The sequence below is a fragment of the Atractosteus spatula genome, chromosome 3 (genome assembly GCF_055471065.1).
Source record: "Atractosteus spatula isolate fAtrSpa1 chromosome 3, fAtrSpa1.hap1, whole genome shotgun sequence".
In the NCBI taxonomy this organism is placed as follows: domain Eukaryota; kingdom Metazoa; phylum Chordata; class Actinopteri; order Semionotiformes; family Lepisosteidae; genus Atractosteus; species Atractosteus spatula.
In genome coordinates this window covers 22353553-22374526 of record NC_142708.1, presented here as the reverse complement: position 1 = coordinate 22374526, position 20974 = coordinate 22353553, and the positions used below count along the sequence as shown (strand labels likewise).

General features: G+C 34.4%; 1 protein-coding gene across 1 annotated transcript in view; it reads left to right on the top strand.

Annotated features, from left to right (window-relative positions):
- Window positions 1-481: 481 nt before the first annotated feature.
- dtwd2 (DTW motif tRNA-uridine aminocarboxypropyltransferase 2) overlaps window positions 482-20974 on the top strand; it is a 57357-nt gene continuing 36864 nt past the window's right edge. The window contains exons 1-3 of the mRNA XM_088911503.1: window positions 482-762; window positions 18964-19054; window positions 20207-20301. Coding sequence (XP_088767629.1) covers window positions 482-762; window positions 18964-19054; window positions 20207-20301 — 467 coding nt within the window. The remainder of the gene's footprint in view (window positions 763-18963; window positions 19055-20206; window positions 20302-20974) is intronic.

Sequence of the window (20974 nt, the reverse complement as noted above, 5' to 3'; positions counted from 1 at the left end):
TTCTCAATAACATTGAAGTCATAATTTTGACACAGAAACTCAAGAACATTCAATTTTCTAATTCTTAAACCACTCCAATGCAGTTTTTGCCTTTTGCTTTGGACCATTGTCCTGATGAAAGGTGATTTAAGAAAATTGTTAGGTCTGAAGCAGAATTGTATTGAAGATTTTCCAGAACCTGTGTTTTTTTAACACAAACCTTACCATTTACTCTTGCTCTAATTCTAATCACCTGGAACTTTAAAAGGCAACTCTCAATTTAAGAACATATTTGTGAACTTAAAATAGTTGTTTACAAATACAGTATACAAAAATTCTGTAACAGAATCTAAAGGATCTGAAGTCCTTCAGGATTAACAGGTGCCAGCAATCAGCGGTTTAAAATCGTGATAATCTGATCTAGCCAAACCAATCCATGCTTCGGATAAATAAGTGAAGAATAAAATACAAAAAGCTGCTGTAGTTTTGCAAAAAAAAAAACATGGTCATTTACCGACATCTAGCAGCTAAAAGCAGTATAGCAAGTAAAGAGCGATTGCGTAGCACCTTTCTTTTTTTCCCTTCGAGTGACATGGAGACAGAGAGCCTTGGTGTTTCGGCTCTCAGCCTCGCCGACGAGTGTTGCAGTACCGAGGAAGACTTGGTTAAATTAACTACAACATCTGAAGAAGTGGAGAAAGAGAAGAACTCAGGTGGTTTTGAGGATCTACTGGAACTGCCGGTTGAAAGACCCGAGCGGAGACCCACGTGTTTACGGTGCAGGTAGGAAACCCCAAGTAAAGGGAGGCCAAGGTTCTTGTCACATCTTCCCGAAGAGAAAAGATGAGGGGAAGGTGAGGCCGCCACCTCGTGGTTAGCGAGTACCTAGACTGACAGGAAGTTGCTTTGTAAGTGCTGTGGTTTCCGCCACGGGAAACGAGAGCTCGGTCCACAAACATCAGCGATCATGAATACTATTTATGTATATTTAGCGAGAAAGATTTGTAACGCACAGCGATGAGGGGCCCCGATACTTTCCTTTAAGCTTTTTATATCTTTCAAAGTGTTTTGATTTTTATGTCAACATTATATTTAATTGTACATTTACAGTAGTCTAGCTATTCTGATGATCTCAGTTTTAGTAAATGTGACCTCGGTCCCATGCGTTTAAGGATATTCCGAATTAACTCCGTCTACTTTCTTCATATCAAAGGTGAAAAAATGTAAACAATGCGTTTATTACAATCTAATAGCCTGATACCTTTTAATAATCCATGAATTATTTTATTAAGTGGATGGGGTTCAGGACTACTGCCTGACCTCACTGGGTGACTGCTTAGGTACTTTTACTTTGTTGTGTTAATAATAAGTGCAGCTCTTCAGAATTGTTCATTTGAAAAGATGAGCACACGTTAGGGACTTGCCGAAACACTGTTAAGGGATGTTAATAAATGCACCATCAAATTATTGGATTGTAACGAGAAACGTGTTTAATATTTTTTATTTTGAAGTGGATTTTTAGCTAACCAGTATGTTTAACTAGCCCTCGTCATCCAAACAGGATACTAAATTAGATGCTGCTATTGCAAATGTAAAATTGGACTGAAGTACAATTAAGGGGAAAAAACATTCCATGTTAAAGACCAGCATTCCATTATCAATGAAAATGAAGAATGGTCTTTTTCTAGAGATTTATCCGCTGAATTACTAAGCAAACATAAAAGAAGATCCAGTATCTGTATGTATAAATTATAAGCTTTTCCAAAAGATGCATTTTTAAAAGGTTATTTTTTTGAGTGATGGAACGGTGGAAACTGTTCGAAGTAACTGCAATCACAAAACTTTGAAACTATGTTTTCTTTGACGATAAATGTAAAGTTGTTCCCTAAATACAGTAGTACATGCAAATAAGGATCACTCCATTCAGTTGAAAACTAAATCACAAGACGCAACACAATACACTGTTCGGGATACAGCCTTTGTTTATATTAATCCAAAGCCTCTGTCTGTAAATCCCTAATGTGCCCTGTAGCGATCTCGTGTGGCCAGAGCAGTGTCTTGTTGAATTGTGCAGGCAATGGCTCCCCCATACAGCCAGAGGCTAACGTGATCTGTATCACAGTGCACTTGTTCTGATCCTTTAATTTTCTGACATGGCATAGTCAGTTCTTGCCAAATATTTGTGTTAATATTCTTAGTGCATGAAGCCCTCAGGCAGGAAGTGAAAGCTTGCTGGGTCATCTTATTTTTGTGTAGTCTTTCTGGTATTTTTATTCTCGAAAAATCAAATGCATACTGGAGTGCAAGAACTATATTTTAATATTCTCTATCTTGTCCACTTATTATAACTGATTATGCCCATCTCAAAATATTTGTTGCCAATCATTTTGTATTAATCTTTCTTTTCTCTATTTAATATAGCTGTTACATGCTATTCAGTTTTGAGCAAAACTTAAATGGAAAGTATATTAGTACATAAGAACAGGTGTATTACAGAAAAGATGGTTGATGTCTGTGTCTAAGAACAAAGTGTATTTGTCAAGTTACACTTTATCTATTTCTTTTCTAATAAGATGAAAGGTTATCACACTTTGTATAACCTAATTTTTCAGCACAACAAATATAAAAAAACTAACTTTTTTGTGTTGTGTATTTTTTTAATATACTACATGGGCCACATTTTATTTTAATTAACAAGGTTTATGTTTTCTGTATTCCGCATGCTGCTGGTGTCATCTGCTAACCCAGTATTTCTGATGCAACTCAACCCAATCTAAGTATGCCAAAGTAAATACAGTATATTAAGATTTGATGTGTTCATTTTATCGCTTTCCAGATATTGTTTGAGTGCCTAAAACATGACTGCATAGGCAACTGATCATAGTTCATTCTCCTGTGTTCTTTATTTTTAGTTACATGTTTTTTTTTTGCTTTAGTATAGTTTTTCACTTCATTGTCAGTTCTGTCATGAGTAACAGCTCCTTAAAAGAAGTACCCTTAGGCTGTGTTCTGTTATGTGTTATGTTATCTCCACTTATTTTAAGATTAACGTGGCTCATTAAGCAGCAAAACCATAAATTTCTCCTGTGCCAGGTTTAGCTTTTACTGTGGTTTTTCTGTATTGCAGTGGTGTTTGAAAGCTCAAAATAAAATATTAGTCTAAAACTGAGGAGAGATAGATGGAATGTATATGCTAAAACTCCTTTAGGATGATTTATTTGAAGGCACATTCATGTGCTGACTTTTATTTTCTTGATTTTATCTTCTAAAATCTTCACACTATAAACCTCTCTCATAGTCACAGGCCACCTATTACTTCAAAAACATTATAATACAATCTGCAGATTGCTTAAAAGATTTTAAAACTATTTCTAGAATTCTTTACATCTGTCTTTCTGGCTTGTGTAAATAAAGTTATTTCTAAAATAATTTTCTGTGGTGTTCTTTAATTTAATATATCCAGTTGTTTGCCACCCATCCCACAAATCGATAATATATAAACCTGCTAAAGAAAAAATAATTTTAAAGAATGAATTTAACTGCCTTGCAATACTTTTTAATTTGAATATTGAAGTAAAGAAAATCAATTAATTACTTCTGGTTCCTGTCTGTTAATCTCACTCAAATGGAAAGATATGAAGTCATTAGTTCAATTTTAAAGAAAATTAAGATTGGTTTCTTGTCATCCCTGCTGTCACAGAATTGGGCTAATCCATGTGTTGTTTTTTAAACCTATTGTAAAAACTAGTAATATTTCAGAATCTACAGCATTTTTTAATTTTCCTGCTTTGTGATCAAGAACTCCTAGCATTTGTGCACTTCCTCAGAAATGTAAGAAGACATTTTTTGACCTGATGGCATTATTCCTTTTTTAAGCTGGTATAGGAAGAAGATGGTATGAATTATTTTTTGACTAAAGTTAAAAGACTTGTTTCTTAAGATGGATCCCAACCCACGCTGTCAGAGCCATAGAGTTAATCGTATAGTAATTGAACAGTCTAAATTTTAATTTAATTCTATGCTACAATAAAAAACAGTGGCAATATACAGTAACAAACATTGAATTTTTTTTGCAAAAATATAGGTAAGAAAAGTTGGACAACTGTGTGAATTGTAGCAAATGCATCTATAGCTATAGTTTTTATAATAAATACCTACTGAAGTGTTTCAGATTCCTAACCAATTTAAAAAAAGCAATATAGTGTACAACCTTGTGTAAGCATTTTAGGCACCCCCTGATTTTCATTTATCCAGGATAATGCTTTGAAAAAATAATTGGAAAGAATTTATAGATATTTTCTACAAAGTTATTTGGACCTCTGTCTATATTGAAGATTTACAATAGATGATGACTGTACAAGTTGTATTTAAAGGAGATACATTAAAAAAAAAATCAACTTAAAATACATAAAGCATGGACTGCTGGTGTGAGCTTCTTTGAACACTGCTAGTAAGTTATGAAGGTAACACATTTTACAGGAGATATTTCCCATCAGTGGTTATTTTCATGAGGACTGATGTTTGGCTGAAAAGTCTGAGATAGTGTTATTTTTTTTTTACACAGAAGGATATTTTAAATCTTATTTTCATTTGAGCTGCAAGAGCAACATGTAAGCACATTTTCCATGTGAATTTGTACATTATCTCCTATTATTTCATGACAACATTTTGAAATGGAATGGGTCAGTTACCATTCTATAATACATAAAGCTGACGCTTCAGCATGGTTAAGAACCCCCAAAGTTTTTTGATTTATTAAAGTAAATGGGATGTGTTCCTACATTGCATTAATTTGAGAGATCACTGAGGGAATACATATACTGTACATCAGGCCGAACATATTAGCTCTGTGGAGTAGCTTGGTGTATTGAATGCAAGAAAGCAGGACAGTGTGTGAGTGCTTTGACAGTTTAAGTCAAAATCAAGACAGCAGTGCATGTGCATGACTACATTAAAGCGTACTGTATGATATGATTCTGTGCAAACCGCTAGCTGTGCTAACCTCTCTATGATCTTGACAATCATACTTAAGATACAAAGAGTCACTTTATATCAGGAGTGTCCCTAGTGGAGTAATCACACAGTGCAACAGTAATCTTTTTTAGAATATCACTAAAGACTGAAATGTAATGAAGACTTAACCATAACAGATAAAGTAAATGGAGCACCAAGGTTGGTGTAGGAAATGTGAAAAACAGATCCTGTCAGTCCATTGTTTATGGCCTGGCTCTACATAAGGATGCTAAATTCCAGGATGTACAGTAGCAACAGAGGGTACCCAGGAACACATTGAGATTGAGAGAAAATATTTTTGCTACAACATTCACAGACTGTCTGATGTTACACATTGTCACATATCTAATTGTGGCATTACATTCATAGGCAAAATCTTAGGGCAAACTGTTTTGCAAAGGCATAATATCAACTGAAAATGGAGCCCTAAAAATATACCTGTGATCTAACAAACTTGGATCGGATAGTTTCACTATTTAAAACATTCTCTCCTTTCTTTAACAATGAAATTAACTGAAACCTTACCCTGTATGTATAGTAGGTTAGCCCTCCAGCAAAGTTGAAAAAGCACCTGTACTTTCATCACCTGAAATCAAAAACACCTGGAAACCATAGATTTTACTGGGTTTTCTCTTGTGTAAATGCTCTGTAAGAAGAAACTGCATTTTTTAGGACCTTTCTGAGTGCACAGCACGTTGTAGTACCAAAGACCCTGAAGTTGTCTTTAGTACTACATATGCTGGGACAGATGACTTTTAACTTTTCACTTGTTCCATTAAACATCATGTAAGAGGTGGGTGTTCTTGATAAAAGAAAAGTCTGTACAGCCCTAAGATATATCAAAGAGGGCCAGAGTCAGTTGGAACAAAGTTGAGTTAAGATAGGACATACATAGAAACAAGCATTCATCCCACAAGCCTGCTTTCTGTGGAAGTGTTTTGTAGATCATGGGTTTCCTTGTGATTTGCTAGTTGGTTTGCATTTACTCATGATTGCATTGTCCGAGCTGTCAAATTTTATACTTCTGTATGTCAGGGGTTGGCGGCTGTCAAAAGAATGCAAACAAGATGTTGGGAAATATTTAATGCCCTCTGTTAAATCTTGACTTATTTTGAGCCCTCTGAATTTTCATTTCAAGAATTCAGAATTCATTCAGGCTGTACTACCATAATTATACCAGCAGAAAAAAAAATTTAGTCTTAAACTGGTCTCCCCGACTTAAGTGCAAATAAATACTCGGCAATAAAATAGATAATCACAGATACACCATAGATGCACAGTAAATGCATCTACAGTAAATATAGTAATGGAACAAGTAATAGGTTTGTTCCATGCTCGAAAAAAGGAGAAAGAAAACATAGCGTTTCGGCCTTGGAGCCATCTTCACGGCCAAAACGTTGTGTTTTCTTTCTTCTTTTTCTCTGCGTGGAATAAACCTATTACTTGTTCCTTTACAGCCTACGCATGCTGACGCAGCTACCCACCTGAACTAAATATAGTAATACATTACTATAGGCATCATCCTACTGTATATTCTGTGGAGGGTGGGGAGTGGTGCTGATAAGTTTTGTACAGGCTATATGGTTTGTTGGAGATAGTTACTGTACATCATGTAAAAAATATTTTTATCTATTTGGACAATTTCTCTACCCTCAGAAAATCAATAAACACCATTCAGTAAATGTTCTTCAGAATGTTTTTTTCTTTCTGAAACCCTGAGGGTGATTTTTGTGTATATTTTTTAATAAAACAATTCAATAATCCAGTGAATACTGAATAACTCTGCATTAATACAGTTTCTTGTAGTCAGGAAAGTCAACCAGATGTTAAAGGATATTGAATTACTTCATTTTAAGTTTTCATGATAAAACTAAGAGTAAGAAGCTGAACATGAAGATTTCTCTTTCAAGTAATGTATGGTACATCAAATTGATAAAGTTTTGAAATTATGCAACTTTAATTTAAATTCATAATCAATTGGTGATTTGATTTTTGAAGAAAATACGTTTTTTCCATTTTTTTCCATTATTTGGAAAATGTAAAAATATTCATAAAATGTTTATAAGTAGGATAATAGAGTAATATTGTTAATAGAATTATTGACACACATCTGTTGGGCTCCACTATTTGGGATATTGCCTCATTGTGCCACATAACACTGTAAAATGTTCAGCATTGATTTTTCGATGTCAGATTTCAGTTTCTGTCAGAAATGCACGTAAAATGGTCAGTGATAATGTGCCACATTTGTGATTAAAACTTATTAGTAAATAATACTTTCATTGTTTCTATAGCAATCAAAAAATACATTTTAATTCAGGATGTATTTTTTAATTAATTGTATTCATGTGAGCTTATAATAAGAGTTCTAATATACTCCCCCAAAGTTTTTCTTACAACAACACTAAATGTAAATGTACATAAGCTATAGTACTGATAACATTCACATTTTGATGCACTTCGACATATACTGTAAGTAATGTCACTCTGGGTCACATTTACAGTAGATCAAATGCTATTTCAGCCTCATGCATCAGACTTCAGCTTGTCAAGATGGATCTCCCATTTTTATTCAGAGCCTCCTTCAGAGTTTTTCTAGGGCTTTACTGATGCGTTTTCTCCTATTTGCCCCTATGATGCTTTGTAATGGCACACATCTAGCCACACGTGGCAATCACTGACCAGTCCTTCATCCTTAATTCTCTTCTTCTCATTCACCTTCCCAAGTGATCTTCCTAAGGGATATAAGGTACATTGTATATAGCTGATATAGTAGTCAAGTAGCCCATTAGAACATTAATTATATTTGAAGAGTTCAAGCAAGTTATCTTTTTATTTCTTTTTAATGCATCAAAATTTCCCTGTATGGGAGTAAATGCCCTGCCTGTTAATTATCATAATTATTCAAATCATTCACATTAGGAGGGAAGCATTAGATATAGATATAGCCTGAAGTTACTCTTTGCACTCTGTTCTAAACGGAGTTTAGTGGATATACTATTGAAGCCATTTCTTTGTTTAGGTAATGAGGAAAAAGGAATGTTTACAGCCCTGTTAATCTTGCTGTAGTTTTTTTTTTACCTTAGGCATGGCTGATACTTGTAACAGCTCACTCCATTTTATGAGTTGTGACCTTTTCAGGCCAATTCATTCATGGTTTAATGAGTTTGACTGGCATGGACTCTACCTGTCTGGATCCCCAGCAAAACTAGCAGGGAGTGAGCAGAGCCCATGGCTGCCAGGGATGAGCATTGTGACAGGAGTCCCAGCGTTCTCTGGCATTCGTTGGGCATCTCTATTACTGTATGCATTTGGAGGTGTCAGTATCTTTTGATCAATTCATTCTGTTTTAATTACATTGGCTGTGAGTTTGCATGCCCTCTGCAGACACATCAAGCACACAGAAAGTGCAGGCAGGGCATATCCACCTAAATTAGGCTGTGCTGATATGACTAGGACAGACTCCTGATGAATAATTAAAAAGATGAGATGTCCTTGACATTAGCATGGTTTAAGGACATTTTTGATGCCAGTTGGTAAAAACAGTTTACAGTGTTGCTCTTAAGTAGGTCACTGTAGTATTAAAGATTCAGTTTATTTTTCAGCATAAATATTGCAATGCTCTGAAAAGTACATGCATATTTTCCCTCTTCATTTGGAAAAATGGTGTTATTACCAGTTAGAATTTATTTATGCTTATTAATGACAATTCTTTGTTGTTGTGTTTACAAAAAAAATATTTAAATATTCTTAAAAGGGTCTGATAACTTTATGCTAATCATAATACACAGGATATCTGGATTTTAAAGCAGCAGTCTGGTATAAACATGAAAAATAATTTCCAGCTAAAATAAGTAAATATTCTTGAAACACTTTTATGGTTTAACATAATAAGAATGTGTGCCCTGCAATGGTTCCATTGTGGGTGTCCCCTGCCTTGCCTACATGGGCACCAGCTCCTTCACAACCCTGAATTGGATGAAGTGGTTAGAAAATGGAAGGATGGATATAACTAAAATGTTTAGGATTCTTTCACTGGGCGTAACTAAGTATTATTTTCTGAAAATTATTTTTCTCACATTGTCAAGGTTCTTTGAAAGGTAAAATCTTGTAGAATATACGGTATATTCTTATAAAATACATTTATGTCAGTACATACTCACAGACTAAAATTAAGATATTTGGTATAATGAATTTGTAAAAAACTTGGCAAAATACAATCCTTTTTAAAGGAACACGGTTTTCCTAAATTACCTTAAATTATATACAGAGGTCTCCAATATTTTGTTTATGGTGCACTGAAATTAGCCTTATCACAATTTGAAATGAGTGTCATCACCTTTAGAAGTGACATTTTAATATGGCTTTGTATATTTGCTTGTATGAATCCTTTGAGTCTGAGTGGCTTAGAAATCTGATGGGAGCATTATATATGTATAGCATGTCAGATGTTCAGTTCACTTAAATAATTATTGATTGATGTTTTCATGAATGTCTGTAATTGTCATTGTGCAAACGCATGTAATGCTTACTTTATTAGTTTACACTAACAGGGGCTCTGTGTTCTGTTATATTAGTTTATATTTGAGCTGTTTTTTTTTAATTCTGGTTGGTGCTCATTTGGTCATTGCAGTTGTTCTTTTGTGTTTCATACTAGTATATCCTAGTTAACTCATGCAGTTTTATTATCTGAAGATAAAGGGTTCTTTTACTTTCTTTGCAGAATAAGATGGAACAATTCTCTTTGTTGTGATATATTGCTATTGACTTCTTCTCAGTTGAATTTACTATCATTGAATAAATAGTTTCTTACCAGAATTAACTCTTTCAAAGAAAGATGCATATGCGAAATGTGAAATGTGAAAGATACATAAGCGATTTGAGCTCGTATTATTAGAAACAATGCTTGAATACAGGAGGATACTGTTCCGAATTTAATGAAATTCCAAATTGTCATATAGTTTCCTTCTGGAAATATGGAGTTGAAAACCTCATAAATACTGTAGCTGATGTATACTGTGAGGTCACTTTATTATGTGACACTGGGTTTAGCACGACCCTGAATATCATACAGTATGTTGGAGTAGATATCAGCATTTGCATTAAGGTCAACACAGAAAGGACATAATCCGACAGCCATATTCCAATAAATAATAAAGCACAAAGGTCTAAGGAAAATCTTAAGAGACTTGATACTCAATTCTTGCCAGGCAGGTCCAGCTGTAACCAGGATATTCAAGGTGATGTTCAAAACTGTGTGTCAGAGTGTTACAGATGACTACAGCAAGTTAGGTGGTTTCTGTCTGGCATTACATCATAGTCCTGCCATAGCAGTATTACACCAAATGTTCATTTGTATGCCAATTAGGTACAATATTATAGTATTGGACTAGCTTTATTAAAAAGATCTTTATAGGATTATAGGTTGCTTAGGTCCAGGACTGATCTAGTTTGGCCTTTAGGTGTAAATAAAGTAGACAGGCATGTACGTCCTAAAAATTTTGGTAAATGTTTTATGTGAGTCTGAGTCAGCTTGCATGTACAGTATATAATTCATGTATAGATACTGTATATTGTCAGTAGTGTGCTCAAATATTTTTTTGTGCATTACAAGAATGTGAAATGTCTTAGTCACAAATTATGGAAGCAGGCGATGCATGTCTTACTTTTCTAAGACTTTCGAAAGCCATTACCTTCTTTTGTAGCCAGTGTAGGTTAATTGGAGTCAATCAATAAAATCACTATTATTCCAGCCATCCCTAGATCTTAATGAAGATCAATGTCTTTTGTACCAAGTAAATATCAGTGAAGAACAGAAGATGTTGCTGAAATTGTGAGTGCACTTGGATTAACCTTAACTCATAGAGTTTCACGCCCGATTAGATTTATCTTTGATCATAAATGATTTTTTTATAAAGAACCACAAGGGGAAAAATGCAGTGAAAAATAACTGAGTCGTGTTTCTGATCTTGCAGCTACCTTATACAATTCTGTTATTGTTATTGTGTGCTAAGGTGCACTGTCTATTGTGAATGTGTCTCCTCTGAGGTGAGGTAGTTGTTACTTTACTTAATGGATGTAGGCCACAGAGAAGGGGTTGGTTATTTTTTAGTTGATGTACACAAGAGGATTTTAAAGGATAAGTCCCTGGATACATCTCTTTATTTCTTCACATTTACAGCCAGAGGCATTGGAAAGTCTCTCTGGGAGTTTCAACATGTCACCTACTCTACCGCAACAAACCTAGATACCAGCTTGGCTGTTTGCAAAGCCTGGACTATTGTTGCATGTCACTCAGGAGGATCAGATAAACTGCCATTGATGGAAGGTACTTATACTGTAAGTCTTATAAAAGCAAGTATTAGTGTGACCACCATAAGATTATTTTGGATGTTATGCAAATTTATGATATTTCACTATGAATATGGATGCTAAAATATAACCATTAAAATTCACAGTTTCTGAAATTAATAATTTCAGAGACTGTGTCTGCTTACAGTAATGCAAAGATCATTGGATATGCCACATTATAGAAATTATGAATTTGTATTATGATAATCATTGCATACTTAGCGAGCAAAATCTACTGTTAGTTTAATTATACTCATGAGTTGGGATTTAAAATCAGTCCAGATGATATGTCATTAGAAGCAGTGTGTGAAGTGGAATTCATTTAAACTTTTCCCACATGTGTTTAGTATAATTGTATAAAAGTTGCATTTAAAAAAGAAATTGAGAGTCTGCTTTTGCTTTTGTACTACCTGTCAACTTTTTAAAAAATTGTGCTATGGATTTCTTAATGTTATTGGGTGGATTGGCAGGCTAGTGACACTGCCTCACAGTACTTGGATCTGGCACTAGAATATCTTCTGTGTTTGCATGTTTCCTCTCACCTTTCAAAGACATGCAGCCTAGGTGTGTCCCATGATGTGGTGCTGTACAATGTTTAGAGTATTTAAGTTGGATATGTAGTAATAGTACAGTAGGTGATGGGGTACAGTATTAAAACTAAGTATCTGGTCAACATTGCAATCCAATTGGAAGTCTTCACATAAAGATGGAAAATACTTACCATGTAATACTTAAGATCTTTGCAATAAATGATGGTCTGTTCAGACAGCTTTATTGCTTACTAAAAGTATTAAATATATTGTCTTCAAATTCTCCTGCTGATAATTATCAGAAATGTTCTTGGGGCTTTCAAGTATACACATTGATTATATCCTAATTACTATTAATATAAGTTATTTTTTTTATTAAAATGATACATATCTGGAGACAGTGCAGACTTTATTTATCCTCTATCTATTATTAGAAAACTGTTTATTGCTGTTTGATAAGTGTTAAGCCAGCCTGGAGTCTGTCCCAGAAGTATAGTCCTCCCATGTGCCCTAGAAGGGATGGAAGTCCATTGGATGGAAGGTACATCCACACAGGGGTATTTAGGAATGCCAAGCTATTAATAACTTTATTTAGTATGAAACATTCTTTAAGAATGCTTGTAGTATTTACCCTTTTCTTAATTCTTCCAAATGTTTTAGAATTGCCTTTTCAGATCCAGAGATGGTTAACAACATTGCTTTTAACTTGCAGAGCAACTTAGGGTTTGATTAGGGTTCTCTGATTTTAATGGTTTTATGTTTTTATTCAATCAATAAGCAAAATATCATTTGGTTGGTCTAACCCTAACCCAGATAACCAAAGTAACAATCCGTTCAAATAATACTATTTAGATTCAATTTTTTTAGTACTTTCCAGCTTCTGTAAAAAAAAAAGTAATATTCATTTGAAACACCTGGGGGCAGTGTTGAAACAGTCATAACAAGACACTGAACTACCCAATAGGATAGGTCTTGCTGCAGAGAAGGTCCTATTATAATAGTTGTACTCTTTGAATTTGGCAGTATGGGTTCTCTGTTTCCCCTTGCAGGCAATGGAGATATTCTGCTGGCGATTGAGAAGGTCTCAAGGAACCATTTTTAATTGGTAAAAAAAGTTGGAACTTTGAGAACCATGTTCTTTTAATTTTTTTGTGAGATTTCCTAGAGCTCCATGAAAACAACTGTAATTTTATTGGTAGTCTTTAAATGCTTCTGTCATGGCATGCAATGTGATTCAAGTGTCCCACTGAGTTTTTAAAAATAAATTACTTCTTACTTCAGATCACTTGGTTTATCTTGGAACTGTAGTGGCGTGGCAGGCAGTTTTCTCTGGGGTTGTGGCACTGCACTTCATAGAGGTCATGTAATTGCTACATTGGATGTAGTCATTCCTGTTTTGATCTTTGCCGCCATGTTCATCTTTATCCTGCTCCTTTAGAAAACTCACAGGTACCATATTACTTCCACCCTTAAGGCATAATTTTTCAAAATATATGTGAAAGCAAACTTTTCACTTAATGATGTCTCACAAACATACAGTACAGCCAGTCAGTGGGTTCATGCAAGGTGTGTCATGTTGTGAAGCATTTGTATTTCAAAGCCTGCAATCTTGTAAGGGGAATATTTAGTATTACTGTATTACTTGTATTACACTCTGTCAACTAACATTTTTAACATCAGAAATTAGACAGAAGAGCTAAAATGAAATGGCGTTTATAACGAACGTTCGGGAGGGATGACAACAGTAGATTCAGCTGTCAGTATTTCATACTCACTCCTGATGTCGTTTCCTCATCTAAAACATCATAAATACTGTATGTTACCCCTTCTCTCCCTCGCATATGTCTTTCTTCATCCCACCTCCACCTCTGCAGCTGCCGTTTGGTCACTCCTCACTCTGTTTGGGTGTTCCAGCCTCCTTTAACTGTGGCCAGGAGGTCAGCCCTCAGCCAAGCAGGTTAATTTTGACTAAAACACTCCATAATCCTTTCAGTACACTTAAGTTTTGGGTGTTATTCCTAGTAAATACTTTTTTAATACAATTGACTATAGTAGAACCATAAATACCCACTCCAGAGTGCATAATGTTGTTGATCCTTTTCATTTTTGTAATATAACCTGTTTTCCTTCTGAAAAAGTGACACTGTACTCACAGTGAACACCATGCAACATCCTTCAAAAAGGTGACTGAGAATACTGATGTGGACAAGGATCTAAATCAAAGTTTTATTATCAAGCTTTGATAAGGTCATATGAAGTATAGACTGGTTACAAATGATAAAAATCTTCAATAACATCACAGCAGTTGATGGTGAAAAAACAGTTATTTCCAGCAGTGTTAAAAAATCAGGTAGAAGGTATGCTGCAAATGAACTAACAATATCAGACAATGATCCATCAGAAAACTGTTTAAAATCATTGTGCACGGGATTGGAATATCTTCAGAAATACAATTGTACTTTTGCGTTGGCTAATTTAAGTTTTGCTGCTATATTTAACACAGTATATATTTTGCCATTTCAGAAAAAAATATTGCATTACCTACAATAACTATGCTTTAGACATATCCACTACCGGTACTATGATTAGACAGATCATTAAATGTTTCAAAGATTGCAGTTATGTAAAATACTGTAAATGCAAGGATAATGCTATTTTGTACATGTTAAGATGGGCAATACAATTTGTGTAAACGTGACATTTTGATTCAATCAACAATGTATTTATTAAATTTAAATCAATACTATCCCAGAATCAAATATTTTTGTTTTCTGTATCTTTACTGTCTTATTGAAATCCACATTTCAACAATTTGAAGAGATCTTTTTATAAACCTGGCATAGTGAGTGCATAGGAACAAGTAAAGGTTTATTCCATGTTGAAAAGAGAAGAAAAGAAACATTTCGGCTGTGGAGCCTTCTTTGGATGTGGATAGTTCATAGTGAGTGGATGTTTACATGTCATAGGTCCAATCATTCCCTTTCTAATTTAGCACTGTGGCACATAAGTATGTTCTAACCTATGGATAATCATGAGCATATGCTGTAGAACTAAACTTTTTATTTACCAGACCTTGGAAGTGTATCTTTATTGCACATTTTGTTCATTTATGATATGCAGCATTTTAAGGTTAAATACTGGTTTTGACATTTTTTAAGTCTTTGGATCCTAAAACTATCGAAGGTATATCAAGTTAATTACATATTATACACTGGACCTCAGATGGTCTTCAGTCTTGAAATCATTGCATCTTCATTTCCCATACTATGTACAGTATGCAAGAAGAAAGGAGAAAAATTTCCTTTGCAGAAAATGTTTTTCTTTTCAGCATTGACAAATTGGTGCTTTTGTACCATAAAATACTTATGGGGTAGAAATATTGTACTTTGTCCTATATGATAGTGCTTCATGTCGCTGACTCTAACGTTTTGCTTACATATTTACAAAAGCAGATTCCAGATGAATATTAGATGTGATAAACACAATGCATTCAAACCACATTGTGATTAGTACTTAGTGTGTCCACCACCAGCTTGAATGCAAGCTTGGTGATAAACATGACTGAGGAGATGACAAAAATATTACTCCATTCAATCTGGCAATGCATTAACCTGATCAGGTAGCCCACATTGCACATTTTACTTGAAACAATGATTGTTAGTTGTTTGTCTCCAATGTGTGATCCGCTTTTGTTCAGTCTCAGAATTTCCTTCAGAATTATGTGCGATGTCTTCTTGGATTCTTTTGCACCTTCAACTCCCAAAGAGGAAAGAATCTTATTTTTTGCTGTCTGCAAGAACCCAATCAATGCTGACAATCTGCTGTATACACAGTTTGTAAAAGAATTCCAAATTTCCAAAGAAACAAAAATATCAGAGCTGATTAAAATTTTGTGCTTGTGAGCAATCAGAGGAACATTCAACACCTCTTAGAAGTTTGTGGTAGTCAGCACTAAATTTTGATTAAATATGTAAGATCTTCATCTTAGCTCTCAGAGTCTCTCTGAGATTCCAAATCTCAGTAGAAACACAGACCTCTACAGTTTTATTCCTTCGTCCTAGGAACAAGGATCATCCTAGTAAATGAAAACAAGCTCCCATTTAATGTAAATTGTGAACAAATGTTTTTAGCCATTGACTCAGATGTAGGTTCTTGAGTACTGTGCAGACAGCTACTGTGCATAAAACACACACTCCCTTTTCAGTATTTACTCTATGCCTAGTGTTTATCTTTATTGGTTGAAGAAAAATGTATTGATTATAGTAGCAGCCTCATCAGAATGTTAATTTAGATTTATGGTTGTGCATGAATGATAACCCTTTTAATGGGCTAGGCCATTTAGCTAACTGACGCTTTGCCAATCAAGTGCTGTCACAAGGTAACCATATGATAAAATATGCATTAGTATCTTGCACTGAAACACCACAACAGAATGATTTGTTGTTTTCTTTTTCCGTTGGGACATGACATGTTTAATTTCCTTCTTGTCCATGTAATTAAAAGCCTTATCAGTCTGGGGCTCATTCTAAGAAGAGCAAGCCATACATATTCAGGCAAAAGCTTTAATGAGTTTTCCAAAGAACAGCAGAGATGCAACTTGTAATCGTTCAGCACAGAAATAGTCATTGCAAAAAGGAAAATAATTGGGAATTATGAGAATGTGTGTCTATTGAACATATAGAACATATCTGTACAGTTTGACTTAGGTAGTAAACTTATGTAGGTTTATAAAAAATAAAGTATGTATAAATAAAATAACAGGTATGCTTATAATTCTACTGTGGAAATATGCAGTCATACCTTTTAAAGTAAACATACTGTACATCTGTATCTTTGAAGCATTTAGGACCTGTTTGCCCCAGATGTGAGAGGATGAAAGAAATGTTCTTTCCTTCTTCTTTTAATTTACATATTTCCTCCATTACACTTCCACATGAAATCCTGGCAAATTTCCAGCACTAGAAGAATCAATTTGAGAAACGGCACATTTTTGTGTTTCGGTTTAGACTAGAATAATAGAGCAAAAACATGATCAATATTTATATAAATGTTTATACAAGTATAAAAGTTATACAGGTGTTTGTTACATAGCTTAATTGTTTGTAAGTAATAGCTCATGTTTCAAACAGGACTTATAGCTTTTTGGCCTTGGTTATAGAAAAGAAGTAATTCTGGCTTAATTAACTCTAAGCGTTATTCCAACCTCAATTGTCAATTGGGTTTGGAGTATAAAATGTACAGTACACTTGTTATTGCCTATGAAATGTGAACAATGGAGAAGAACTTTCTTTTGTTTAATTTATCTAACCGAGTCAGACTAAAATATGCCCTTTACAAATCCTGGCTCTCTGTGGTTTATTTTTTATAGTTCAAGAAGAATGATATAGCTAATGAACAATGAGGTCTTAGGCTGAATGCAGGTTGCCTAGTAATGAGCAAAATGTACAGATTTAAACCAGATATTTATGAAATTGCTGCAAAATATCATGCTTTGAAGGATGGTACCATTTGTCATTACACAAACAAGTGTTGCAGTTTTTAAACTTGAGGCCAAATCACAGAAAATACTTCTCATTAAAGTACAGTTTTTCAGAAAATGTAATGTTTCATAGAAAAATGTACTTGGTTTCTTCCATATCTACTCCTATTCATTGATCAACAATAGATTAGGCATAGGTATCTGGTGTAAATTAATCTGGTTTGTGTGAAACTGCACCTCTGTAAAATACTGTATAATCTGTTTTTGAGTCTATGCTGACACTCACGGTTTACTTGTATTTACATATGTTGCTATTAGCAATTATGCTTCCTTTTGTCTTTACATCCTGCATTACAAATTTGGTTGTGTTAAACAGGAAATGTTTTGATTTCACTTGTTGGCATTTCTAAGCAAAGCACCTACTAAACTGGAATATCTTGCCATATAAATCTTTTCCCCCGAAGACTAATTATGAAGTACTTGCTTGCGTTTCTCTAAAGTTAAGGTCAAGTGAGGTAAACCTGTAATCAGACAACAAAGAGCAATAGTATTTTCACCCCATTTTTTAAATTGAGTACAGTTCAAGTATTTTATCTTTACCAAAAACTTAAATGTATGTTCTATATTCATTGAAACAATCCATCCTTTCCTGTGATCAAAAAGAATTAAAAAATTAAGTCCGTGGAAAGTTTTTATAATTATATTTTTCATTCAAAATAACTTATGTTCATGGTTGACAGTGCACTAAACTGTCACTCTTCTAATATTTTAAACAGCATTTCAATTCCCTTAACTTACATAAAAATGAGGTACATAATATATTAACAAAGTACTGAAATAAATACCAGTAATACTACAAGGAATAATACTACAATACTAAAAGGATTAAAACTTAATGCTTGCTGTCTGTCTGGTTTCTAGCTTCAGTCTTTGTGGTTAGAATAAAATTAAATACAAAACTTTGATCTTTGATATTTTTACATTATAGAATTTGCCATTTTAAGACCTACTAGACAAGATCCCCAAACTATAATTAAAATAAGTATTTTAAAGAGTTAATAATGTTAAGTATGTAATGCAGTTTTCTCTTCATTAGTTAAAATATAAACCACTTCAAATTCATGAGGAGAAAAGGCATAATTTTTTTTCATTGCAAAGTCTTTTATTCCAAAATGGTGTTCCTGGCACAGCTGAATGAGTAAGAATACTTGTACTGTAACCCCGAGAGTAGGGTTATCATTGGGTTGCGGAAAAATGACCCTCCTCCCTTAGACATTAGAAAGGCCTTCAACGTTAAATACCTAGGGGTGGGGGACAAATTGTCACATTTGCTTTACTAAACAGTTTTGTGAGTACAGCAGGTGATACTCCAGGGGTGGGTGGGCACAGGGGGGAACCCTTTAATACAGAGATTTTGCACAAATGATATTTGCCCTCTCCCATCCAAACTACCACTATATCATTAAAATACACAACTGGATTTTTCTAACCATCACTGCAGCGATTTACTACCAGAGTGACTGTTTCTGGATGCTTTTTGTATGCTTTGAAATGCTTTCTAATAGAACAGAATGCCATGATCTTATGTTTCTACATCTATTGCATTTTCAGCCGCCCCCAGAAGGTCTGCCTGTGCCCCTTCCTCCCAGTCCACCCTTTGGAAGTCTCCACATGTCTGTATATTGTTCAGCATCCAGCTGAGGTGAGTGAGGCTGTGGGAAGGGGCAGAGTTCGGCTTCCAAAAGGGAGAAGAAAACAGCCTGGGAAATGGCTGGAGAATTGCCTGTCAGTGAAACTGTGTCTGCTTCCTCTGGAGCTTCCCAGCGTACTCCAGGAGCAGTCATTAAACCCACAGCTGCCCTGCTGTCCATCCTGTACTCATCACATTTGTGCTGACGGGTATTTTTAATTGCAGATATTGCTCTGGGGTTTCCTATGCGATATTTCCTTCCTGTTCACCTTTTTGCTACCACCAGCCCCATTATAATGTCTTATGTGTGGCTTAGAAAATTAAAAATAACTGGATAAACAAGGACGTTTTTTACTTAATTTTTTAGGGATGCTTGATACACGGTAAACAAACATTGAATTTTACAAACATTGAATAGTATAGTACATTTCAAAAGTCAAGAGATTAGTATAAGTTAACTGTTTATACAGTACTAAAAACAGTTTAAAGTTTAAAAGTCCAGACATCACTGATGTTGATACAGTATTTATCTCTTACTATATTCATAATAATGTCGGTGATCATAACTTGCCATTTAAAGGAGGGTATGCAATTGTAAAATAGTAAAAATGGGAATCCCTAAACATGTAGAAATCAAAGACTATACAGTAAGTTACTTAATACTGTAGATTTCAGGTACGTTAATGCAACAGAAAATTAATTTGATAATAATTCCAAACAGTTTAACGCCTGTTAAAACTCTGTACAGTTGCATACTTTACAACCATGGCCACAATAATGCCTTTTCTGGTATCTATGCTCATCCATCGACTAATTGAGCAGCAGCAGTTTTATTTAGACAAAGTCTTTATAGTCTCAAGTCTGATCACTTCCAGTGATACATAAAGATTGTTGACTTCTAGCTCATGGTGTTTCATCTAGAGGTAACAAGTAGTACCACTGAGGACTGGAAATGGAAGTAGTGATTCTGCATTTTACAATATAAAACTTAAGCATTTCACTTTTCTTCTATAAAATACCAGAGTCCTCGTGCCAGTTTAGGATCTAGGTGTAATACTTGTATTCTGAACACATATTTTCTCATTAAGCAATCATTATTGGATGTTGGTATTCATCTACTAGCCTGTATAGGAAAACTCATCTTCAAAGTTTCTTTTTTTGCAGGAGAGTCGAGTACTGCGTACCGTTCCTCTTTTGGCTGCCTGTCTTCCTCCTGGAAAATGTAAAGTTTTAATTGGAAGAAGATTTAATGAGGAAAGGTAAAAGAGATAACATTATAATAAAACATGTTCCATTTTCCTGCCTTTTTTTTTGCATTGCTAATGTTCTGGGGGATGACCATGTGATAGGAGACATCAGGGTTTTACAGTTGCAATAGGAGATTACCTACTTGTATAAATGAATTAGTGTTTGTTTTTCAGCTATATTCAGGTAACTTACATGGACACATTAAAACCTTCCTAAAGTATTTCCAATATTAAAAAAAAGTTGTAATAATGTTACAGATAAGAAATTCTCTTTAAATGTCTATATCTAATATTTTATTCTAAATAAAGGATGTGGAAGTGTAAAAGATAACTTGCAATGTTGTAGACTGTAGAATGTCGTAGAATGTATGAATGAACAACAGAAGCTGCTGGGCTCCCAAAATGGCAAATATCAAAACTGCAGATATTAAACTGTTTTTCATTTGACCACATTATTGTTATCTGAACTCTCAAAAATACAGCTCATTATAATAACAATTTAAAGTTTCAATAATGGCTTTTTGTGTAGCATCCACAGAAGACATGACACATTAATTTCTTTTTGTCCACATAGGGGTGCATCACATGCTAATGTAGTTGAGACATGACATAGTTAATACCTTTTTTTCCTAAAAACAAAACCCTTTACCCAACAATATAATGAAAAAATAATTTAAGTGATAAC